This window comes from Hyposmocoma kahamanoa, unplaced genomic scaffold (genome assembly GCF_003589595.1).
Source record: "Hyposmocoma kahamanoa isolate Upper Pololo Valley unplaced genomic scaffold, ASM358959v1 87, whole genome shotgun sequence".
Taxonomy (NCBI): domain Eukaryota; kingdom Metazoa; phylum Arthropoda; class Insecta; order Lepidoptera; family Cosmopterigidae; genus Hyposmocoma; species Hyposmocoma kahamanoa.
The window spans coordinates 8,663,969-8,690,608 of NW_020654422.1; the positions used below are offsets into that span (position 1 = coordinate 8,663,969).

Sequence of the window (26,640 nt, forward strand, 5' to 3'; positions counted from 1 at the left end):
CATATACATTGCGATCTGACAATGACACCAAGCCACGGAAACTACTACCCAAACGCCTTGTTGACAATATAGCCCAAAATCTAAATTAAAATATAAACAATATACATCAATAAATACACACAAAATTAATTGTTTTACAGTTATCTAATAGTTTTAATAAACACCGATAATTAATAATATTCCGACTGATAAATTCACTTAATTAAACTACTCAAAGTTTTAACGATTTCTATAATAAGAGCGACACATGTTACACTCCGATCCCCCATTCGCAGACATTCGCCATATTTAAAAAATATTGAATGAATCGATGAAAGTTTTTAAATTCAATTCATAGATGTCGTTACTAGTACATTTAACACGGTTTTGGAGTAGTATCAATATTTGTTTTCTTATTTTTTGAGAAAAAATGCAAAAGTGTCATGCATTAGGACAGTGTCAAAGATTTACCTTAGTGATGAAGAAATTTAGAACTACAGGGCGCACTATAAGTGCCCGGAACTGGCCACTTACATAAACAATATTTAAAAAATAATTACAACATTTGAAAATGGAAATCTTTGGCTGTAGAATACAGTTTGTTTCATCTGACTGTCACTTGTTTTTACGTCGCGGCGTCATTTTAGAAATTGGTTGTCTACATCACCATGGATTTGACTCATGAAAATTTTCGTAGTATGATTTTCTACGACTTTAAGTGCAATTTAACAGCTCGTTCGGCTTCAAACTGCTTTTGGCGATGAAGCACCGTGCAAGACGACTATTTATAGCTGGTTTGCAGAATTGAAACGCGGTCGTGTGAATCTTAGTGACGAATTTCGTGATGGTCGCCCGTCCACTGAAGTGAACAACAAAAACATCGATACTGTGCGCCGTATGATCAAAACAGACAGGCATGTGACACATCATGAGATTCGGTCATCTTAGGCATAGGTATGAGTCAAATACAATCAGTACTACACAAACATTTGGGTGTGAAAAAGTTGTGCTCTCGGTGGATCCCACACAATTTGACTGAGGCTCAAAAAAAGGATCGCGTCACTTGGTGCAATGCCATGCTTACCAGATTCCACGAAGGGGCGTCAAATTTGGTGTGGGACATAGTAACTTGTGACGAAACATGGATTTATAGTTACGACCCCAAAACAAAGCAGCAATCTTGCCTATAGGTCTTTCGAGATGAGCCGAAACCAACCAAAGTGGCGCGCGTGCAAAGTGCCTTTAAGCGGATGATTGCTTTTTTTTAATAAAACTGGACACGTGGCTACTGTTGCTTTGGAGAATCGTTGTACCGTGAATAGTGATTGGTACATGACCAATAGTTTGCCGGAAGGTATTGACAAACACTGTAAACGCCGTATCATCTTGCACCACGATAATGCCGTTCTCACACGGTCAGACAAACAAATGAATTTTCAAAGGTGAACAACGTTGACCTTATGAGCCATCTGGCGTACAGCCCCTTGTTACTTTTATTTATTTCCAAAAATTAAAAACCAGTTACGCGGTCAACGATTTTCATCACCTGAAGAGGCTGTCGAAGAGTATGAAAAACATGTTTCAGAGATTGTCACGGAGGAGTGCCATAAATGTTTTCAAAATTGGTTCATTCGTATGAAAAAGTGCATTAACGCTAACGGAGAATATTTTGAGAAACAATAAATTCATTTCTGACCATTTATAGTATTTTTTTCCTATTCATTCCGGAAACTAATAGTGCGCTACACGTATATTCATGTTTTTAAAACAAGTTACAAAAGAGTTTATCCTGAAAATTCCAATAATTACGAATTCAAAGTTTTTGTTCGAAGTGACAATAATGTGATTAAGTGAATGTGAAAACATAAATATTGACTCCCGCCGCTTAAAAGACTATTTAGAAAGCCCAAACGAGAGAACTAAGTTATTTAAGAGAAAGTGAAAACATAATGTTGTAGAATCACAATGGAAAATATTTAATGAGGATACTGATGATTAAACGAAGACATGGCTCAAAGTACTTGTATCCAAACCAAAACTCTTCATAAAAAAAATGTGAAAGGCGTTTAAAGGTAGATTTACATTGCACAATGCTGGCAATATATTGCCGCAATTTATCATTATATCGTTATATCGTTGCGCGACATGACTTTGGTGCTGCGACCTTAGGCTTAGCTCCTAATTGTTCAACTCAAGGTCATAACGTGAAACGCGATAAATTGCGGCAAAATAATGCCAGAATCGTTCATTGTGAATCCACCTTAAAAAAGCACATTTTAACGTTGAAAAAAAAAACAGTTTTTCTTATCTCCAGTCAGGACTGTCAGATTCGCTCTGGACCTTTTGGAGGGAAAAGTGTCGTTTTTATTTTATTTTGACTTTCAATTATTTTGTGAAATCTAGTTTAAAGTGGAATAGGATAGTGCTATTGTGCCTTAATCGAAGATTAAAAAGCGAAATTATATGAATCTGGAACTAGAATATCCGTATCGGCCCGTTTTAAGGAATCCCGAGTCAATCCAAACACGCCGCCTCAAATTGGCTATCCTCTTTGTGGCGGCCATATTTACAGAAACAAACTTCATGTTTAGGCGGTTGGCTTTGCCAAAGCCTTAATAAATTTAAAAAAAATCGGGACTGTCACCAGAAACTACTAATACAAGACTGGAAAAAAAGGGCGCGAACTTTGAAGTGTACGGGCGCAAATTACAAAATTAATTTGTAGAAATTCTTTATTAGCCCTTTTTACTTCTTTTATAACTTATTTTGCCTAGATTCAATTGGTCAATTCAATCTAAGTTTTCAATTGTGATGACTGACGACAGTGGTGGCAGGATTTCTGCCACCAAAAGAAAAGCCACAATTCGGGAAAATTCTCCTCCCGCCAAAATGGCGGCAAATTTTAATAGGACAAAAAGAGAACTGTTCAAGGAATACAATCATATTTATAAAGAAGAAGGGAAAAAAGATTATCCAGTGTTGCTTTCTATGGCCCCATCCATTGATGAATCCTCCTCTACAAAACTGGACCTGTTAAAAATAAACAACATTTTGAAATCGGTGAAAGGTGTTTCATATGTAAGACCTGTTGGATTACGCATCATAAAAGTATTTTTTTCATCCAAAGCAGATGCTAATAACTTCATCATGAATAGCAATCTTCAAAAAACCCATGGATGATCGCAAGGATCCCATACGATCATCTTGAGTCACAAGGTATAATTAAAGTGCCTACTGAACTTACTGAAGAACAATTGCTTCAAGAGTTGCAAGCTGACATTGAGATTATAGGGATAAAGAGATTTGAAAGGAAGATGGATAATATTCTTGTTCCTACCCCTACAGTTTTGGTCACCTTCCTCAGTTCCACTGCCCCTGATCATGTAACTTATGATTTTATATGGTTTGAGGTGAAGAAATATGTGAGACCTTTACAACAATGTTTCACATGTTATAAATTCGGCCATAGTAAAAATTCATGTAAATCAAAACAGGTTTGCTCCATTTGCTCTGGAGAACACTTCTTCAATGTGTGTAACAACCAAGCCAATGTAAAATGTATTAACTGCAAGAGCACAGACCACATTGCTGTTTCTTCTTTATGTCCTATAAAAAAGGCTAAATTAAATGAAATTAAAGATCAAATCAGCGGCAAGTCCACCTATGCCTCAATAACAGCAAAATCTGCTTTTCCTTCTTTGAAACAAGAATCCTCAAGGCCACAGCGAAGAGCCTTACTGTCTGTACTGATTAACTCCGATGAGGTCATAAGTGTTATTACTAAGACAGTGTTAGATATTCTTAAAAAAAAAGATTCTGTTTCTTCAACAAAATCAGATGCCAGCACCTTAGTTTCTTCTAAGGTCATAAAGGAGTTGCTTATTACTAATTTTGCTTCATAATATGGATTTTCAGGGTAATATTAAGCAATTTGTAATCTTCCACTGGAACTCTCGTAGTGTCTTGTCTAAGTTATCTAATCTACAACACTTTATTTCCTGTTCAAATACTGACATCGATATAATTCTTCTTAATGAAACTTGGCTTACTCCTGACAAATGTTTTAGGATTCCTGGTTATAACATAGTCCGACAAGATTCTAGTCGCCCTCATGGTGGTGTTGCTGTTGCTATTAAAGGTAAGTATAAGTTCTCTACCATCTCTTGTGACAAATGCTATGACTTCCAGAATATTTTATTGTCTGTTTCTCTTGGTTCCTTGTCACTGGATATTTTATGTGTTTACTTGCCTCCTCCTCCAAATGGCAAATTTCAAATTCAACAACTGAATAATGTTTTTTCTAAAATCTGTAATAAAAATTATATCATTGTAGGCGATTTTAATGCCCATCATATTGCTTGGGGTTGTAGAAACGTTGACAGAAGAGGCAATTTAATATATAATTTTGTTGATACTCATAATTTAGTATGTTTAAACGATCACACTATAACGACCTTTGCTCCATTTGGTCAACAAGGCAATGTACTCGATTTAGCTTTTGCTTCTCCATCAATTAGTTCCAACTGTACACTTTCAGTATTAGACGATCTTATGAGCAGCAACCACTTCCCTCTACTGGTTAGTTTGTTTTACAAGGAATGTGTGCAGAGCCATAAGCAGTCTTCAACTCACTCTGCCGCTCCAACCACTCCCTCTATACACTGCCTAGCTAATCTCAATTATAATAAAATAGATTGGTCGAAATTTCATGATTTATGTACACACAAATTTTCAACTTTTACTATTAATCCGGATCCACTCGTTGCGTACACTGACTTTATTCAAATCTTAGTTGACATCTTACTGACATTTTATACAACGAAGGCGATGTTTTGCCATAATAAAAAACGTCAACCGTTGCTTTGGTGGAACGATGTTTGTAGTCAAGCTGTTCAACAAGCTAAAATTGCTCTTGATTCATTTAGGATTTATCCATCTCAAGAAAACTATCTTTTATATAAACAATTTGATGCTAAGAAAAAGAAAACTCTTTCCGAGCAAAAAGCATTAGGTTGGGCCAACCTTTGCTCTTCTTTCAACCGCATGACTTCCACTAAACTAATTTGGGATTATATTCGCAAATTTAAATTTGCTAAGCTCCGTACCAGCTCTAAATCTCACTTTTTTGACGATACTAAAAATATTATGATGTTTCTAGATAAAATAACTTCTTCGTCACTTACTTGTAATTTTTCTACTCATTTACAATATTTATTTTTTAATAACAGCTCTAGTTCAACTCAATGGTTGACTGATCCATTTGGATTTCATGAGCTACAAGCTGCTTTACTGAATAAGAAAAGTAGTTCTCCAGGACCAGACTATATTACTTACAAAGTTATTCAGTGTTTACCCTTCCTGGCTAAAACATTTTTGCTAGAAATTTATAATAGGCTTTGGAAAAAAAGTATTATACCTCCGGATTGGAAAATCCAGTATGTAGTTCCTATATTAAAACCTAATAAAGATGCTAATAGCTTAGATGCATATCGACCTATTTCTTTAACTTCATGTTTTTCGAAATGCTTCGAAACTATGCTTAAAAACCGTCTTGAGTGGTTCGTGGAAAATGGTCAACGCATACCTGACTTTCAATTTGGGTTTCGCAAAGGGAAGAGCACCTTGTATAATTTAGCTTGTTTGGTAGGTGATATTAAAAATAATTTTGTGAGTAATAAAAGTACTTTGGCTGTTTTTTTGGATATTAAAGGAGCTTTTGATAATATAGATCATGAATACCTAATCAAAAGTTTATCCCATCTAAATATACCAGGTTTAGTTTTACGTTGGATTTTTAATTTCCTTAACGATAGAAACACGTTTATTAAATATAAAAATAAATTGTATGGCCCCAGGAGTTCGTTTAGGGGAACTCCTCAGGGTTCAGTTCTTTCACCGCTTATTTTTATTTTAAGTCTTGTGGGTTTCATGAAGCGGATTCCTGATTCTGTGCATTACTCTTTCTTTGCAGATGATCTTGTTGTTTATCTAAGTTGTGATAATCCCAATAAAGGGCAAGATGACATGAATGAATGCTTACGAATCATTAATGACTTACTTTCTACTGATTTAAAACTTGAAGTCAATATTGCTAAGAGTTCTGTAATTTTATTTTCCAGGAACGGACCTTTTGTCCCAAAAATTTATTATAATAATTATTTATTGCCATTTCAACAGTCAGAAAGGTATCTTGGAGTAATTTTAGACTCCAGTTTATGTTGGAAAGCTCATATTGAGAATATTTGTAAGAGAACTGAATTGGGTTTGAATATCCTCAAATCTTTGATTGGTGTAAATTGGGGTTCAGATCCCAAAACGTTAAAAATGTTATACATTACAACCATTCGCAGTCATTTTGATTATGCTTGTATGTTTTATTCTGATGCCGAAATGCACCTCCTTAAAAAGTTAGATATTATACAAAACAAAGCTTTACGTATTATAACTGGTGCCATGATGTCATCTCCCATCAACTCGCTTGAAGTTGAATCCGGAATTGTACCATTATGTATCAGAAGATCTTATCTAACTGATAGATTTTGTTTACAATTAGTAAGTCGAGATAACGTTATCGTTTCAAAATTTTTAGAGAATTACTCTGCTCTTAATTTCAACGAAGCTTCCTTATCAATTTCTACCACATTAAATAACTCTATAGCATATTTAAATTTTCAATATCAAGATGTTGTGCATTGGTGTCATAATATACCCTGTTATAACTTTCAATTCCTCAGTTTAGTTATAGACATTCCTATCAATATCACACGCTTTGATAGTAAATTCGATTTTTATGAGTTTTTGGATGGCATGAGAGATTTTCACAAGATATATACAGATGGTTCCAAAACAGGAGACAGAACTGCATTTGCTTTTTACGATGCTGATTGTCGTTTTGGTAAAGTATTTGAATGCAATTCCTTATTTTCTATTTTTTCAGCTGAGGTGTTGGCACTGATTTATGCACTTGTTTACATTAAACAGAATCACACATATAAAAAATATTTAATTTTAACTGACTCAATGAGTGCTCTTCTGGCTTTGTCCAACAAATTAATTAGTGCAAATTGTAATTATTTGATATACTCTTTAAGAAGTCATATTTTTAATTTAATGTGTGATAATGTAGTTGTACAATTTTGTTTAGTTCCTGGTCACTCCGGTATTTTAGGAAATGAATTGGTTGATTCTCTTGCTAAGTCAACTGAGAATGTTGAATTTTGTAATTTTAAAGTTCCTTTTACCGATTTACATTTAGCTGTTAAAGAAATAATGTTCATCCGGTGGTCCATGTCTCTACACAGTTCTAGAAGCATCAAAGGTAAATGGTTGGCTGAGATTCAGCCAACACCTTCAACAAAGGCTTGGTTTGAAAAAAATACTACATATTTAGGAAGACAATATATTACTGGACTGTGTAGGTTACGCATTGGCCATTGTAAATTTCCTGCTCATTTAAATAGACTTATAATAATAATATAATAATAATAACGCACACACTCAATTTTTTTTTGTTTTGCCATAGTAGTTTTTCTGATTTAGATCATTTATTTTTTGTTTGTCCCAATTTTAATTTACAACGTTTACTTTTCATAGCTCAATGTAAAGACATTTTAAAAAAAGATTGTTTATTTCCTAGTACTGCCCAGGAGCTTTTACAGCATTTAGAGTTATATAAATTTATTGATAGTTTTGTAAGTCATACTTTTGGCCATATTTAAGTTTTATTATTTTTTATTGATTCGTTCGTGTTTATATTTTTAATCCTCTGTAAATAATTTATTCTATTGTTTAGTTAAGGTTTAGTTTTAGTTCATTCACTTTTATTGTAATACATTTTTATTTAGTTATCTTTTTAAGCTGATGGCCTTGAAGCCAATGCTTAATAAAAAAAAAAAAAAAAAATACAAGACTGTCACTTTGACAATTTCGTTTCCGAAATATTTTTGGTATGGCGGTGTACTTACGCAGATTAACTATCATTGCTAAATTAGTTGAAAATTACTACTAATTTACTACTAACATTCACACAAAAGCAAACCAAAAACATGGCGTCGCCTTTGGAGCAATTTGTAAACAATGTGAGGACTATGTCCGCATCAGGTAAGTGTTCGATGCGGCTAACATTTCGCTTAATTTTCTATTTAAATGTATTGTTTGGTTTCGATACCGTGTGCTGAGTATTTTATCCTATCCTGTTATTCTTGACTATAGTTTTAGTCATTATAATTTGTAAACTATTATTATAAAGAATTAACCCTTCTGTCGATAAAACTACCCTACAGGTAATTTTCGCGAATTGTGTGAAGTGATCAGCAAATCTGATGAGGTGCTCCAGCGCAACAGTGCCCACCTGAACACAGTGTTGGAAACGTTGGATATTCAGCAGCATTCACTTGGTGTTCTTGCAGTATTGGTGGCCAAGTTTTCATTACCTCCAGTAAGTTTTAACATAAAAAAATTACATACTTAAAATTAAAAAAATGTGCACATCAACCATAATAACGGTTTACACAGAATACCAGTATTAGGGGAAGATGGGGAAATGTAAGCCTACTAAGGAAAATTGATAATGAAACTGATCATTTATGCAATTTAAATGTTTATTAGCTTTGAATGTATGCATTGATTATCTGGGTACTAGATAATCACAGAAAAAATATGAAAGTAAAATACATATATTTGTTTAAAAAGAAAAAACTAAAACATGTCATTAGTTCCTATTACCCTGTAGTTCAGAAAATGGGAGCCGGTAAGTATCCCGTATGTTAAATAGGAGCCATTATAAATAATCAGTCTGTAAAAAATATATAAATTAATGAAATGTATAAGTTAAAAACTATTGAAACTAAAGAAGAAAGTGTTAAAAATATGTAGAATATCCAGTAGATACTGCAACAGGATAAGGAGAGCCAAATAACCGATCATTACTGTGTTACATTGAAATGACAAAAAAACAGTAAAAATATTTCTATTTTTATTGTAATTTAAAGTATAACACCCAAAATTTTATAGATGTGATGACATAGCTAGTGTAAATACAATATGGTATCTATGCTTTTTAATGCTTACCTGGGATGATGAAATTTGGCAATTTTTATAAGCGGGGAGCAAAAAAACACACAGCCATATCATGTGACTAAATGCAGGGTTCAGCGGAGACGAACTTTGTTGAACATTAATGAAGCATAGGAGTGCCGTTTGCACAAATACGAGCATTACCCCACAATCTCGTACTACTTTTAAAATCAGCTGATTTATTCTGTCAAACCTATATACTCTGCTTGCAGTTTTTTCTCAAAAAACTTTGAGAAAAAGCTGCGAAAGTAATTTTTCATTCTTGTATCATTTTTCAGGTTAATAAAAAATATAAAAAGATACATTTAACTTACTTTGTACATTAGATATTTTAGAATTCTAATCAGATATTACAAATTGTTCTTCGCAAAAAAAGCAATTTCTGTTGAAAATCGAAAATATAATAAATTTGTTTTGTCTTGATAAACTGATAGATTTTTGTTACAAAACACTAAAGAGTCTTGCAGTGTTTTAGTTTGATAGGAGAGAATTATTTGAAGTAGTAGATTTTGTTCCAAAAATTTAAATTTTGGTATGAAATAAAGTGACAATAACCTGTGGGAAAACAGTTGCTTCTCCATTTGTTGTTAATACTTTGAATTGGCTATACATATATGCATATGACTTTTAACAATATGTAATAACACTTCCTCTTGTTACTGGTGAGGATAAACATCACGATGACATCTGCACTGAAGAAAGTGCATAACCTTTGAAAACTTGTGAAATCCTTAAACCACACTGCATGAGTGTAAAGTAAGCTCTCTTGTAGGAGTAGTAGGAGACTTGTAGGGCTAGCACGATGAGGCGCGACTTGCGCGAGTGTGAAATGGAGAATAGCAATATGTCGCGCTATTAAGTTGTTCTCCCTATCATAGTAGGGCTACTACTGTGCCTCAATAGTGAGGACATATAATGAGTTGATTATAATGGTGATGGAGATGAATGTACCATTTTTTATCAAGTATTTGTATGTTGTGTCCTGTGTTATATGTTTGAGTTAAATGGAAGTATTTTCGATTTTGCTTTCTGTTAAAGTTGTCTAAGAAGTATTACTACATGAATCTGCACATTATTGGAGTGTATTATCGTTCGTGGCTTCAATGCGTATAAAATCTCTTTCTTCTTCTCCATTTCTTTTCTTTCCACTGTCCTCATTATTCTTTAGTTTAGCTAAATTATCTCGCTCATCCCGAACACTATTTGTATGAGATTTTTCCAAATCACTAATCTAAACAATCGTATCCTAAGTAATCCTAAGTCCTATTCATTTAGACTCCAAAATGAAAATAAATGAGTTTCCAGGGCAACAATGACGTAGATAGAACTACAATGTACCAACAAATCCATGATTTCATTAACAACTGCAATGGGGAGCAAGTCCGTTTTTCACCTGATCTTTGTGAGTAGCCTTAACATAAATAGAATTGAGTAATTATTTTTGTCTTATTTATAAGTCACTCTACAAAGGAGTGCGCAAAGTACTGAAAGAGAAGCTTCCTAACAGAAGGAATAAAACTACATCTGAATACAGGTGCTCTTATAGAATTGGGTGGATAACATCAGATAATATGGAAGTCAAGAGTCTGTTATGTGATCCATATGACATGGAAGCCTGAGATTTGGAGGAAATTTGAGAAACTATATGTTTAGAAATGCACTACTCATAGGCCAAAATGATGATTATTCTTTCCATTTTTCAGTATATGATTGGTTACACCTTTGTGCTTTCTGTGTGTTGTCTTTGTATATTTTTTTTTATTTGTATGGTAAAAAATGGTGACAACACAAAATAATTCTGTTCTCAATGTTCAGATGCCGATCTCTGCCACCTCTTAACTGACCATCTAGTTGAAGTGAAGCAGCCCATCAGGGGAATAGAAATCCTAAAAAAGGCAATCAGAAAGATTCAGTTATTTGACTCCCAGCTAACATCTATCCATGCTGATCTATGTCAGTTGTGCTTGCTGTCCAAATGCTTAAAACCTGCACTTGATTTCTTGGATACTGATGTCACTGGAATTGGATCTGAGGTGAGTGAATTTTTAACAAATAATCCTTATTATGTTCAATTTAACAATAACACCTATAGATGAATTTAATCTATAAGGAATAAAAATAATAATTTAATTTGTTTTTTCACAACATATACCTCAAGACAAAAAAATATAATTTTAAAATTCCAGGGAATGTTTACCTTAGCCCTTATTTGCATAAGTACTGCTTAAGATTGGCTGTTACAAAATTATTCTGATATGATATTAATTCAACGTTGTTTGCAACGGACATGTCTACTGGGCAAAGTCGATGGTAGCGTCGTCACGTCCAAGCCAGAGGTAATGGGGGAAATCGAGAGGCTCTGTAGCCAAATATATGCCTCGATTACTCAGCCTGTTGCTGATTCAAAAGATCCTAGAGCCAAGCTCACCCGGCACTGACTGTATGAGGATATTCCGGATATCAGCCTGTGCGCGATTAGGAGGACTCTAAAACAGCTAAAAGCAACAAGGTGAAGACGGAATTACATCCGAGCTTCTGAAAGTGGGTGGAACACTGGTACTGAAAGTCCTATCAGAAGCTTTTTAATTCGGTCTTACTCGAAGGTTTTACGCCAGAAGTGTGGAATAGAAGCGGGTGATAGTCTTCTGCAAAAGGGGAGATAATACCCTACCGAAGAACTACAGGCCCATCTCGCTTCTAAGCCACGTTTATACGCCGTATTCACGACTCATCACGAACCGTTTCGCGCGCAGATTCGATGACTTCCAACCGCCCGAACAAGCCAGTTTCCGAAAGGGCTTCAGTACCATAGACCACATCCACACGCTGCGGCAGGTTATACAGAAGACCGAGGAGTATAACTTGCCATTATGCATTAGCGTTTATGGACTATGATAAAGCCTTTAAATCGATCGAGATTTGGGCGGTGTTATATATGTATATACAACGGTGCCACATTACGCGGTGCGGTGACTATCGATATATGGAAGTGTTGAAATGTTTTTGATAGAAACGCCACTATGTCAATTCGACTCCAGGACCAGTGCACAAGGCCTATTCAATAGCAAAGAGGGGTGCGACAGGCAGATGTCATTTCTCCGAAACTATTCACCACTGCATTGGAAGATGCCTTCAAGTTACTGGACTGAAAAGGACTTGGCATCAACATCACTCACATTCGATTTGCTGACGATATCGTGGTCATGGCAGAATCGGTGGAAGAGCTAGGCACCATGCTTGGTGACTTCAACAGACTCCCAAAACGCGGGTCTTAAAATGAACATGGTCAAGACGAAACTTATGTCGAATGTCTATGTTGTACATACCCCTATAACAGTGGGAACCTCTACTCTCGAAGTTGTTGTCGAGTATTTCTACGTTGGACAAACCGTCCGATTGGCAGAGCCAACTTCGAGAAACAGGTCCGACTCAGGAGATGAATGACTTTCGGGCAGCTTCGGGACGTCTTCTCGTCCTCAATACTGCTGTCCTTGAAGACAAAAGTCTTCGAGCAGTGCGTGTTGCCAACTATGACCTTACGGCTCTGATACGTGGTCACTTACTATGGGTCTCGTAAAAAAGCTCAAAGTCACTCAACGAGCTAAGGAGCCAGCAATGCTCGGCATTTCTCTACGTGATCGACTCAGAAATGAGGAGATCCATAGAAGAACGAAAGTCAAGGATTGGCAAGTTGAAGGGGCAGTGGGGCAGGGTACATAGCTCGTAGAACTGACGGCCGTTGGGGCAGAAAGGTTCTCGAAAGGAGACCAAGAACCGGAAGGCGTTCAGAAGGACGGCCCCCTACTAGATGGGCAGATGACCTAGTAAGGACAGCAGGTAACCGATGGATGGACGTCGCGTCCGACCTGCTAGTCTGGCAATCTTTGGAGGAGAAATAGGTAAAGTGGCAATATTTCCCTGGACGAACTCGTTCACGAGGAGCTCTACTACTACAATAATTGAAAGTGGTTTCAATGAGTCGCGGCCATGGAACCTGCAAATGGGCTCGAAACATTGGTTTCTTTGAATAATAAATATGCGATTTGGTTAAAAAAAATTGTTTTATTTTATTTATGTTTTGTTTACAGCTTGGAGGCAACAATGATTCAAAACATTTCTTACTCTACTATTTTTATGGGGGCATGACCTATACAGCAATGAAGAACTATGACAGAGCTCTGTATTTCTTTGAAGTGGTGGTGACAGTTCCTGCTATGGTTGTATCGCATATCATGCTTGAAGCTTACAAGAAATACATTTTAATCTCCCTTATTCTGCATGGAAAGGTTTGAATTTGCTAAAAAAATTACAAAATATTAAATAATTCACTAAAGATAGTGAATTCTTTAATATTGGGTAGAAATAAGAATTTGCCTTTGACATTTTATAAAAAAATCTTATTTATGTAAACAAATACACAGTAATTGATTTTGATTATAAAAGGAAGACCTATGTGGTATTTGACTTTTAATTATTCATGGAGGAAATTTATATTGAGTTTTCATAAATTTGTCTTCAAGTTAAAAAATGTTTGGACGTAGATGATAACATAATGTCCACAATTATTTTACAGGTTTTGCCTATGCCAAAATACACTTCGCAAGTGGTATGCCGCTTCCTCAAGCCATTGTCCGTCGCGTACCATGAGCTAGCTACCAATCAGCATGCCGCCATGAAGCATAGGGAGACATTCATTAGGGATAAAAATATGGGATTAGTTAATCAGGTAGATATTTAAAATGCTAGCAGTATAAAACAGAATGGAAATAAAATTTTGCGCTGCATGCTTAATGGAAAATTGAATGCAAGTTGCAAGCAAGAGTTTCCATTAAAATGCGCAAAATGAATATGCTCCCTTATACCGACTTCAAAAAAAGGAGGAGGTTCTCAATACGACTATGTTTTTTTTTGCATGTTGTTACGCGATAACTTTTTAGGCTATTTGTGAACCAATTTTGATGATTCTTTTTTTTTTGTTCAAAAGAGGGTACCTCAGATATAGTCCCATTTAAATTTGAAGAAAATATTCCACCTCTAAGGGTGGCAAACTGGGGGATGAATGACTTTTGAGGTCGGTTTTTTATTAGTATTCTGTACTGATTAATATTTCATTTTATGGTTCAATTAATCATAATTCTATACTCAATTTCTTGTTGGAACAGATTTTTACTAAATGTAACATAGATTTTTAGATAATTATCATATAGCATATTCTTATCAAAGTCAAATAATCTTTATTTGGAATAGGTGAGCGAATTGCATTTGAAACCGTCACATTGACTAAACTCTACTGTGAATTCTCCTTGTGAAGAATGAGCCAGAATCTCTACGCATTACTCTTTGAATAAACATTTGTACTCATTATCATTTACAATTTCACTTATTTGAAACATCATCATAATGATTTATGTCTGAGATACTTTCATCTTTTTTTTTATTACATCAAGTGACGGGACGAACATGTCGTGCGCCTGATGGTAAGCTACACGCCTGTCCATAACAGTTACAGTGCCACTCAGAGCATTAAATTGCAAAGATCTGAGACACCTCTGCGCCCGTCACCTTAATACATAAGTTGACAAGTCCCATGCGCCTGTAATTTCACCAGAACCTTTACCCTTCAAAACCGGAACACAGTAATGCTGACATTGGCTTGGCGGCAGAAATAGGTAAGGTAGCAGTATTACCCTGGGCGAACTCTTTCACAAGGAGTTCTACTGCTACTATTAGTTTTTTATGAGATTTGCCAGTTTGGTGAAGAAAAATAGACTGTCAACGGATGTGTTTCCATATTTGTCCACTTGACGCACCGAAAATAACATAATATATGAAAGGATCTAAATGAAATTGATTTTTATAAAAGTTTTACATATAAATACCATAAGTACAGTTAACAGTTTTTTTTTTTCAGTGATTGTCTCTTTTGTTATGTTTATAACAAAAAAAAAACAATAGATAAAAACAACAATATTTACATATCGGGCAAAATTTTTCTTGATATGATATTATTCTGTTTCAGGTCACAAGTTCAATGTACAAGAAAAACATACAGAGGCTTACAAAAACTTTCTTGACCCTCTCTCTGAGTGACGTAGCGTCGCGAGTGCAGCTTACTGGACCTGCACAAGCTGAAACCTACATTCTCAATATGGTAGGAGATATTAACTTTGATCCTGTATAATTGTTATATAAGATCCTGTTGAATGTTGTAGGAATTGTGTATTTGACATCTACATAAATTGAGTAATTATGATAGTGAAAGAAAATTTGTTTGCACTCTTCATTGTAAAAGTAAACACCTTATTACTTATAGCCACGGAAGAAAAAAACAATGGAAGTGCCATAAGCCTCGATTACTACAAAACCCGATGTCGCCAAAACTCACACGTTCTTAATTTGAAACACTATAAAATCGTGATATTGATTGGGTTTCAAATAGTTTCAAATTTAAAAAGAAATAACAAATTCTGGATTGTTCATATAATTTAAACTTTACCCTGTTGGCATATTGTTGAAAGTTCAATACCATTAATACCTAATATTGCAAGTTATGGTGTTTTCATATATTGAAATTTCAATCAATGTGCTGCCATCTATCGGTTTTGTTGCTGAACGACGACGAATTGGAGTTATAAATTTAGTTCTCCAAAGAAGCAGGGGTATAAGCCTTAGAGGATGGAAAAAAATAAAGTATAAGCTTTACTTTCGTTTCTTGTAAGAAAAAAAACATTTTTCGAATAAGACTCTATGATATGAAATACGACCACGGGTAATATTTTTGATGCGGCTATCATTTTTGCACTCCAAAGCAGCACAATAGGTATTTTTCTAGGATTTTAGAGAATTTGCACGAAACACAAACCGAAAATGGCGGATTGAGATCGAATAGGTCTTCAGAGACCTATAGTCAGTGGCGGATTTGCCCTAAGACCCAGTAGGCCCGGGCCTAGGGCATTGGCCGCCCTAGCCGCCGTGACAAAAAATTCCCTGATATAACAAGAAATACTGGACAACGATCGTTTTCTTGTTTGCGACGGGTTAAAAATTATTTACGCACAACAATGACGGAGCAAAGGTTAAACGATCTTGCTTTGCTTAACATAGAGGCCGACTTTTTAAGGAAATTGGATTGTGAGAATTTAATTAATGATTTTCATGCGCTTAAGTGCAGACGAGTTTTGTAACACACTGTAAAACGCTTTTTATTCTAATTTTGAATGAGAATGAACTCATAGTTAAATAAATAAAACCTAAAACCGTTTTAAATGTTTGTGTTTTGTGTTGTGTAAATCGGAAACCTCCGAAAATATTAAAAACTAGCAGCTATTGTAGTTAACTAAATTTCAGAATGGATTTCGATAAAAGTTGGCAATAAAGTAAATTCATTATGTAGTCTACCCGTATATTATGAGTGCTGAGAAAGGGGCGGCTGGTCCTGACTACATGGCCTGGTGCCAAGGGCGACCAAGACTGCAAATCCGCCACTGCCTATAGTTGGCACGCGTCTGACGCTAACTAACCACTTTTACTGTATTTATTGTTCTGTGTTTATAGCATCCAGGCTTATGAATTTTATAAGATTTCTTTTTTCATATTAACAGATTGAAGAAGGCGAAATATATGCAATGATAAATCAAAAGGACGGAATGGTAGTATTCCTAGACAGTCCCGAAAAATACGCGTCACCAGAGACATTGTCTATTTTGGAACAACAGATGGCAGCCTGTACAAAACTTCACCAGTACATTCAAGAAATGGATGAGCAAATTCAAGTCAATCCACAGGTATACTGATCTATGTATTTGATGTATCAACAGTGCTAAATACTTAACTAGTTATGCTTTTAATTTTTTCGAGCATTGGTAGCCCAGTGAAAGAACTGTTGCTTCTCAATTAAGAAGTCGAGGGTTCGATTCCTTGTTCCAGCATCTACGTTATGTTCTTGTGAATGTTTAATACCTTTCGCTAATTATGAAGTACTCAATAGTGATAAAACTGCATGTCAAAGAAAATTCACAACCTTTGGAAATTGTGACCTGCTCTAGGCCAGTGCTGATTATGCCGTGAACACTCTTTAGGGATGTAGCTTGCAGTGAGAAAATATATAACGAATGGATCTGTGCTGCTTTTGAAAGCTTTTACAGACAAGACGCGTCATGATAAATGTTATGTCAGTCATTCATTTGCCATTGACATTGTCATCATCAGTTGCAGTTGTGTACTTATTAACTGGCTCCGTGGCCGAACGGTTATCATGCCGGACTGCCACGCACAGGTCCCAGGTTCGATTCCCGGGCCATGAGAAACATTTGTATGAGCTACATTTATTTCTCTCGTGAGTTTGGGCGTAATTTGTGGTTGTCTATGTGCGTGTCCATAACACCTGCGACACAGGGTTTCCCTAGTGTGGGGCTATGTAAAATGTGTGTGTCATTATTAAATTCTCACCTTGTTCCTCCATTTCATTTTATTGTCCAACTTATTTATTTTTCTAATTTAATGTATTTAAATTTAACATTATTTGATTTTGTTTATTTGTAATAAAAAATAAAGTTATGGGATTTCTACTTTTGTTGCAGTATGTAAAGAAATCAGCAGGCAGCCATGAAGAAGACATACCAGCCACTAGCCAGAACTCAAAAACCACTTATTCAATGTAATTTCATTTAATTTAAGTCATTTTATATTATAGCCCCCAGTATAATATTTCAAATCCAGTGCAAAGTGCAGTTTCACTGTATGAAAGGAATACATTACCCTATAAACCAAGTAAAAAAACAATAAAATAACCAACAATTTTATAAAGCCTCATGGACAGCTTCTGTAAAGGCAGTCATGCTTTCCAATGGAGTTTGAGGTGTAATGCCATGCCCTAAGTTTGCTATATACCTGTGCTTTCCAAACTTCTGCACCATCTCTATTGTTAACCTTTTGATTTCCTCCTGAAACAAAAGTATGTAAGTTAAAAGTATTAAATTTTTAGCAATATTGTGATATTAGTCGCCTAATTTAATGAGTTTTTTATTGTTATGGAGATCGTCGGGGATATTGCAATTATGCGTAACTGGCATTTGATTATGAGTTTCCATTTCGGTATATTAGTGGCCAATTCAAATCCGGGTAAATGTCGTGGCAACCAAATTATGATTTACGAGAATTTATTATCAGTCCTAAGACAACATAAATTAATGCTTACTGTGCAAAAATGAAAGTCGTAGCCATTGAAATAACAACGTAATAACGTTAAATCCCTCTCCTGTGAAATTTGGTTTAATGCAGATACACGCTTTTTACCAATACTACATACGCGGATTTGCACAATTATGCACGATATGATGAATTACTAGGTTTACTTACATGTTTTAAATTTTTCATCCTCTCTGGTTGGTAGAAATGAACTCCTCAATTCACTATATATATATATATATATAATTAATTAATGCTATTTTGTTAAATAAGCCACAAAGAAATAACACGAAAACCTAGATTAAGTTAACTAAATAAAACGATGTTAAAATCTTACTTAAAAGAAAATTCGCTTCCTTAACTACCTTACAAAAGAACGTTACGTTGCTAAGACTGAAAAACAATTACTTTCGCGGTCGCTAAACTTAAAAATCAAAACTAACGTATTTATAATATATTTTATAGACATTATGGTGATACCTTGACAATGCAATTTGATATTAGCAGCTGTTTGCATGTCACTAAATGCTGTTTGGGAAGGGCAAAGGGCAATTACAAAGCCACTGCTATCTTTTTTATACTTCAAATTTATGATATTATATTATCATTACTGTTTATATTAAAATAAGTTAGGTCAAATAAAACTCGTATCCATACCCATTGCTGATGTAACAAAACGTATCAACGTAACATGTACCTACATGTGGCAGAGAGAAGAGCCTAAGGGCGCGTTCCCACTAAATTGTGACGACTAATTGTCGTGCAGTTTACAGTGTCGTGGCTTGTATATTTAAATGAAGTTGTTCACACATAGCACGACACGATCGTGAACGCTGTCGTTCACGACATCCTTACAACGACAAACTGTCGTCACAGTGGGAATAGTTAGAACGACAGTCGTCAGACGATAAAAAAATGTCACAATAAAAACGTGACGACAGACTGTCGCAGCTCCTATTGCAGTCACGTTTTATTTATCGCTGTCCGCACGAATTCTGCTCCCTGCCGTCCCCTCTAGTACCCCGCGCCCTCTGCTCGCTTTGCAGTAGCGTTAGGTCGTAGCCAGAGATGGGCAAACACCCGTCGCTTTGTTAATGCCCTTTGTTAAATCTGTTTAAAACCTGAAATCGAGAGCAAAAACTATTTACGTCTAAATATGTGTTGTGAATTGAGTTTTGTTCAAATTTAATTATACATATAATTACAAAATATTTATTGATTTATTATCAGGACAGTTACATTTACCTTTCTATTGAATAGATTCGCTTGAAAAGTTCATCAATAAATTGATACAAAAAATCGTTAATTAGTATGCACTTGAATTGATCTTCATTGAGAATCCACAGGATTGACTGGTGGTGGGTATTATGTGGAGATACCTCTTCTTCGTGTAATAAAAATATAGAAATTTGTTACAAGTTATTGTATATTACGTTGTTAGTGTGGAATTATACCAAATTCTGTACTCTTCGTTTCTGCCCACGATTTTGGGCAGAAATGGGTTAAAATTCGGCGCTTCGGGCAAAACCCTGGTGAAAACACGGGCGGGTTGATTGGATTTTAACCCACTGCCCATCTCTGGTCGTAGCAGGTTTTGACAATACAGAAAAGAAAGCAACTTCGTATACCGTTTGACATAACCCTAATGGAATTCTTTTTAGTAGCGTTGGATGTACCCAAAACTTTGTTTTCTTTGTTTGCTTCCTCTTCCGCATTTTTAAAATACATTATTAAAATTTCGTTTTCATCCATTTCGAGCGAACACACACTACCGGCTTCCAAAAAAACATACAAGCGACTGCAGTGCATCAAACGATTCTATCGTGCAAACGAGAAGAAGGCTGTCGTGAAACAATAAATTGTTGTCACGATCTAGTGGGAGCAGCTAGTCACGACAGTCGTTCAACGATAAAAAATTGTCCATGACAGATAGTCATGATATGGGAACAGGCTAAGACACGACAGTCGTCCAACGATAATAAAACGTGACGACATAGTGGGAACGCGCCCTTACTGGATAATAAAAGTTTTTATAACATCTTAACTTATTGAAATGCCCATGTCCTATTTCATCTTCATCGTTTTTACTTACTTGATGAAGTTTTTCATGTAGCAGCCAATAATTAAAATATAGATTTCTCAACAACTGAAGGGAGACTTACTGGTGACTTATACAAATCTTGAGGATCCAAGTTCCCCTGTAACGTGACATTGTCACCAATTATCTTTCTTGCTTCAACTGGATTGATAGTCCAGTCGAGGCCGATTGTTTCATATCCCAATTGGGCTTGTATGTCTAAGGAATGTCCACCGCCTTTTGCAAACACTGTCTGTAAAATGAAAACAAAAAACATTACAAACACAAAAAGCAATAATGGTGCAACATAAGAGGTAAAGACATAGCAAAATGTCAGAGTCGTTAACCTTTCTGCTGATTTGTGCTAACCTGAACTACCAAGATTATCAAAAAGATAATCTTGGTAGTCAAAGAGAAAAACAATTGGGTATAAAGTATTAATGTTATACCCAGAGCAATATACAGTCAATCGTGACGATGGGACCTGAAAAGGGCCCGAAACGTCTGCTTGTTTGAAAAAACAAATATACGCGATTCAAATCCAGAACAATAGTTTCATTTCCCATGTGTAACAATCGCGAAAACCTAAGAACTCGAAATATACACCTCTATAACAACACCTGCTTACAAGGATTGCTTAGAAAAGAGTCAAGTCAAAGTTTAATTTTTGTCAGCCAATGTGTAGTGGAAAAATATAGTAGGCCATATCCTCCTAAGTAGTGTCCTAAGTATAAGGGCCAAACTAACAATTTGATCATTTTCACTTCTTAGGAAGCCATCAATGTTACTAAAGCCCCAGTAAAATGATATTCACTAAAGTGCAGGCAACTAAATCATACTTAGTTTGTGCACAGTTCTGTATTATTAACTATTTCCGATTGCTGTGTCCCAGTCTTCATGTAATAATTGGACACAACATGATATTTAATAAAAACAATTCTAATTGAGTTGTTTTGATTTGAACACATAGGTATTTTTTAAAGGTAAATAAATGATTCTTTATTTAAGTACATTTACCATTGGAACTTGATCTATTTTTTTGTCATCAAGTTGCTTCTTTACCCCACTTCTGATATCTTTCAGATATGGGGCTGAAATTTCAATGAATTGTTCTCTGGTCAAATGGTCTGCACTGGACTCAAACACTTGAAGAAGCTGTGCTCCACTTTCCACCTAAAATTGTAATAATATAAATTTTAAATAATAATCTAATGGTATTTACACCTATAGTTTGACTGATATCATACAGCATTAATAATTTACCAAGATAGGAGAAACTTTTCATGTCAGTTTGCACTTTTATTTTACGGTAAGTAATTTATCACTCCATACTTAATAATAATGTACATAATATGTGCCTTCCTTAGGACACAAACCAGAAGTGTTTACTCACAAGTCATTTTAGAATAATAAATAATAAACTCACCTGCATCACAAGATAATCGATAATAACTCTTGTAAGCAAGCTGAGTAGTTTGTGAACATCCTTTGGGTACTTCTCCAGCCATTCTTTGGTTTTAGACATTGTTTTGCTGCCACCACCTTCTATCATGTATCCCATTAATGTAAACTTAAAATAAGAGGTTGATAGATTAGACCACATCATGTTCATCATAATAAGTATACAGTAAACACAAGCCTCCCTGCCCTCACTCTCTTAATGGCTTACAGTATATACACTCGCGAGCAACCAAATCGACTCAAGCGCTACCTCTACATTCAAACATTGTTCTATATAAAAGTATACAACATTTCAATAAAAATAATATGCCATTTGAAAGCTTGAAACTTCAGCTTTTAGGAAATGTCGTCATTATTAATATCCATGTATACTTTTTTTTATTACCGGTGTCTGAACTTAAATGGGAGAAAAATGGGATTTTGGGTAAAGGAGTTTGACACAAATAAAACACGTTTTTTTCTTAAGAAGTATAAAATTTATTAATTCAGTATTTGGTATTGCCTCCCCTAGCCCTAATTACAGCACGTAATCGATTCTTCATCGATCTTATTAGTTTTTTGACGTTGTCTTGAGGAATACCTTCCCACTCCTCTAATAAAGCTGCCTTCAGTTCTTCCAGGCTCGAAGGAGCTGGATTTCTTGCTCGTACCCTTCGTTTGAGCTCGTCCCATAAATGCTCGATGGGATTTAGGTCTGGACTTAGCGCAGGCCAGTCCATTGTGCGCAAATCGACTTCTTGAAGGAACTCCTGAGTAACGCGCGCTGTGTGGCATCGAGCATTGTCGTGCATTAGGATGAAGTCTTCGCCAACAAATCCTGCGTAGGGCACAACATGTTCCAGGAGAATATTTGTGATGTACCCATCAGCTCCCAGTCCCGCTCCTCGGCCTCCTCCAGGCACGAAAACGAGCTCGGTTTTACCCTCTAACGAGATACCAGCCCACATCATGCAAGAACCGCCACCATAGGCAACGGTTTCTGCGAAACAGCATTGGGCAAATCGCTCTCCCGATCGCCTGTAGACCCGGCCTCTCCTGTCACTGCCATGCAGACACATCCTGCACTCGTCAGTGAATAGGACCGACCGCCATTGCCCAAAGCTCCAGTTAAGATGCTCTCGAGCAAACTGTAGCCGAGCTTGCCGGTGGCCTGCAGTCAATTTGGGGCCTGTTGCAGGCCTTTTTGGAGACAGATTGGCTTCCTTCAGACGTCTTCTTACTGTCCACTCACTGACAGCTACGCCTCGAACACGTCTCAGCTCGCCCTGCACGTCGACACCCGTAAGGTGCCGATTTCGCAGGGTGGTTGAGACAATGAAACGGTCGTCTCCTTCAGAAGTACAACGGTGGCGGCTGGTTGTTGGTCTCCAAGTGAATGCTCCGGTCTCTTGATACCGTCGGTATACTCGGGATACAGCAGATTGACTCAAGTGAAGCTGGGAAGCCACTACTCGCTGACTGAGTCCTTGTTGCAATAAGGCAACAACTTGAGCGGCTTCTTGAGGTGTGGTATCCATGGTTTCTTGAAAACAATGAATGCAGGTTACGGAGATGTGTATCGGTCAACTGTTGATAAGGATTCAAGGGTCACGGGGGTTTTTATAGGGGTAGAGGGTAGCGCAACTAGCAGGTAGCGTAGGTAGTAATTAGTCCCATTCTCCCTAATTGCGCAAATGAACATGTTGGTACTTGTTTTATTTATTGATATTGATGTTTTTTTAAAGTTTAGGTTTCAAGCTTTCAAATGGCATATTATTTTTATTGAAATGTTGTATACTTTTATATAGAACAATGTTTGAATGTTGAGGTAGCGCTTGAGTCGATTTGGTTGCTCGCGAGTGTAGTATATGGTGAAATTACAGGCACATGGAACCTGTCACCATATCTCTCAGGGTGATATGGGCGCAAACCTTTCGTCCCTGCACCAGGCGCACAACTTGTTTGTCCTGTTACTTACTATCATAAAAAAGTAATGCAAGAATATGATTGCAAAACTTACTGGAGCTCCTGTAAATCCAATTAGAGGTACTTTTCCCTCAATTTTGTGTCTTGTCAATGTTATAGCATCTCCTACGTATGCCAATCTAGACACTGCACCTTCTTCCTTTAACAAGTCAATTTCTGAAGGATCGGTCATTGGGTTTGGGAATACTGGACCCTGGAAAACATGTATAATACTTTACAGACAATAACTGCTTCTGTGGCTGAATGGTTACCATGCCGGACTACCACACAAGAGGTTCCAGATTCGATTCCCGGGCCGGGAAAAATATTTGTATGGCATATATTTATTTACCTCATGAGTTTGGGTGTAATTTGTGGTTGTCTATGTGTTGTCCATGGCACCCGCGACACAGGGTTTCCATAGTGCGAGGCTATGTTGAGTGTGTGCGTTATTATTATTATTTACTATAGCACTAGTGTAAATCATTCCCACAAATACTAAGTCGAAAACGCTACTAATTTAATAATAAGACGTTTTACCACTCCAGGATGCATTTCAACAGTCATGCCTAAAGCTTGTGGTATGACGAGAATATCGCTGAATATAATAGATGCATCCAAATGTCCATATCGACGCAACGGCTGCAAAGTGACTTCACACGCCAGCGTAGGAGTCCGACATACAGTAAAAAAATCGTGTTTAGACCGAACTTCTTGAAACTCTGGCAAGTAACGACCGGCTTGTCGCATAACCCATACAGGTACTTTGTCCACTTCTTTACCAAACGCAGCTTTTAACAGTCTATCGTTCTTGAGTACAGGAAAGTCCTACAATAATGAACGAGTATGATTGCGATGATCATGTGAAATCATGACGAGTTTCATAAAGGAAATAGATAATTTGCATTTAATTATTGGCTTAAACGACTTAGAAATTATTTAATTACCTTGTTCGTGTATTCCATGTTCAAAGAATTTAAGAAACAAGTAACTAACTTCGTTGAAAATATTGAATGAAAGGGTAGGTAACTACACAAAATACAATAAACTTGTTCGTCAATTTCCAATTTGGCTGGGGCCAAGTACACATAAAACTATGGCTTCCACATAATTGATACGACCAGAATTGACCAAATACTGACTGTCAGTTCACGTACGTCAAAACCAGCTGAAAGTCAAGTAAAAAATGCGTTCAATTTTGGCTATAATACGGTAAAATGCATTCAGAATATTAATAAGTTAGATTATAAGTAAAATGTACCCGCGTTTTTACTTCAATGATTCGAATATATTATAATACGTTATTAATCCGTATATAGCCTAAAGCTGAACGTCCAATAAGAATAATTATGTGTGTATTTATGTATGAAATCTTTTTTAATTTCAAGAAATTCTTATAATAAATTCGCTTAAAAAGATTAACATTATTGAATATTGATTTTTATTGACTAGATAAGAGAGAAACATAATTGCGATCTACTTAAACATAATATCATTGAGTTACACTTTACTTGAAACGGTTCATTATTCAACCCACAGACCACCTAAGTGATTCAACCTAACTTCCAATAATATTAGCATCTGACTAGAGACTAAGGATGAAAGAGATTCAGGGTCATATTCCAGAACTCTACTCAATGCTCAAGTCAGGACTTGAGTATGATTTCAAGCACTGGAAATACGACTCTAATGGTCCCTACCATACTTGAATATGATTTCTAGTGCTTTAAATCATACTCAAGTCCTGACTTGAGCATTGTGTAGAGTTGTGGAATACGACCATTTGTCTCTTTCATCATTACTAGAGACGCACAATTTTCTGCTTTTCGATTTTTTGGATTGTAATGAATCATAATGCTTCTGAATCGATCCACGGATCGGATAGTATGCTCTAAAATCGATTTCATAAAAATTGTTTCAAAATTTGTAATTGCCATAATAATAGGTAAATTTTTGTTTTGCTTTTCACAGATGCCAATCCTCTATATCTACGTAGGGCGCACTATAAGTTTTCGGAATAAATAAGAAAAAAATACTATAAATGGTCAGAAATGAATTTATTGTTTCTCAAAATATTCTCCGTTAGCGTTAATGCTCTTTTTCATACGAATGTACCAATTTTGAAAACATTTATGCCGCTCTTCCGTGACAATCTCTAAATTGATTGTATTTGACTCATCCCTCTTTAGGCATACTAAAGATGCTCGAATCTCATGATGTGTCACATGCCTGTCTGTTTTGATCATACGGCGCACAGCATCGATGTTTTTGTTGTTCACAGCAGTGGACGGGCGACCATCACGAAATTCGTCACTGAGATTCCCACGACTGCGTTTGAATTCTGCAAACCAGCTGTAAATAGTCGTCTTGCATGGTGTTTCATCGCCAAAAGCAGTTTGAAGCCGAACGAAGCTCCGCTGAGCTGTTAAAGTACACTTCAAGTCGTAGAAAATCACACTACGAAAATTTTCACGAGTTAAATCCATGGTGATGTACACAACCAATTTCTAAAATGACGCCACAATGTAAAAACAAGTGACAGTCAGATGGAACAAACAGTATTCTACAGCCAAAGAGTTCCATTTTCAAATGTTGTAATTCCTTTTGCAATATTGTTTATGTAAGTGGCTAGTTCCGTAAACTTATAGTTCGCCCTGTGTACAATTGAATCAGTCTTCATAAAAATCTAATCGTAATGACGTAGTTCACTAAGTAGTCTGTGCTAAGTAGGTAGTCTGTGTCGTAATAATAATAAGCATCCCTACATCAGACACATATTTCTCTCGAGACGGATCAAAATTATAAATCTATGAAACATACGAAAAACTATTTAAAATTTGTAAAAGTTAATGTAATGAAATTATCTTGTTTGAAAGATGTTTCCTAGATTGAGTTTGCGAGACACATTCTTATATCTA

General features: G+C 36.0%; 2 protein-coding genes across 2 annotated transcripts; one reads left to right on the plus strand and one right to left on the minus strand.

Annotated features, from left to right (window-relative positions):
- Positions 1–7,926: 7,926 nt before the first annotated feature.
- LOC113235092 (COP9 signalosome complex subunit 3) lies at positions 7,927–18,060 on the plus strand. Its single transcript, XM_026470660.1, has 9 exons — positions 7,927–8,079; positions 8,262–8,416; positions 10,360–10,456; positions 10,870–11,087; positions 13,143–13,340; positions 13,628–13,780; positions 15,074–15,205; positions 16,656–16,838; positions 17,634–18,060. Exons 1-9 carry the CDS (start codon positions 8,025–8,027, stop codon positions 17,712–17,714), a joined length of 1,272 nt encoding a protein of 423 aa, XP_026326445.1. The 5' UTR covers positions 7,927–8,024; the 3' UTR covers positions 17,715–18,060.
- On the minus strand, positions 17,838–24,821 carry LOC113235093 (uroporphyrinogen decarboxylase). The gene is made up of 7 exons (XM_026470661.1): positions 24,670–24,821; positions 24,263–24,550; positions 23,778–23,936; positions 21,744–21,887; positions 21,335–21,490; positions 20,403–20,570; positions 17,838–17,996 (listed from the first exon to the last, which is right to left on the minus strand). Exons 1-7 carry the CDS (start codon positions 24,685–24,687, stop codon positions 17,853–17,855), a joined length of 1,077 nt encoding a protein of 358 aa, XP_026326446.1. The 5' UTR covers positions 24,688–24,821; the 3' UTR covers positions 17,838–17,852.
- Positions 24,822–26,640: the final 1,819 nt, after the last annotated feature.

Excerpts from the sequence above, each read along its gene's own strand:
- LOC113235092 (XM_026470660.1), top strand. The coding sequence starts at position 8,025 with ATGGCGTCGCCTTTGGAGCAATTTGTAAACAATGTGAGGACTATGTCC. Across the intron at positions 8,080-8,261 it reads GAGGACTATGTCCGCATCAG|GTAATTTTCGCGAATTGTGT; the intron begins GTAAGTGTTCGA and ends ACTACCCTACAG. Across the intron at positions 16,839-17,633 it reads AAATTCAAGTCAATCCACAG|TATGTAAAGAAATCAGCAGG; the intron begins GTATACTGATCT and ends CTTTTGTTGCAG.
- LOC113235093 (XM_026470661.1), bottom strand. Across the intron at positions 23,937-24,262 it reads TTGAAATGCATCCTGGAGTG|GGTCCAGTATTCCCAAACCC; the intron begins GTAAAACGTCTT and ends CATGTTTTCCAG. Across the intron at positions 17,997-20,402 it reads AAGATTTGTATAAGTCACCA|GAGGAAATCAAAAGGTTAAC; the intron begins GTAAGTCTCCCT and ends CTTTTGTTTCAG.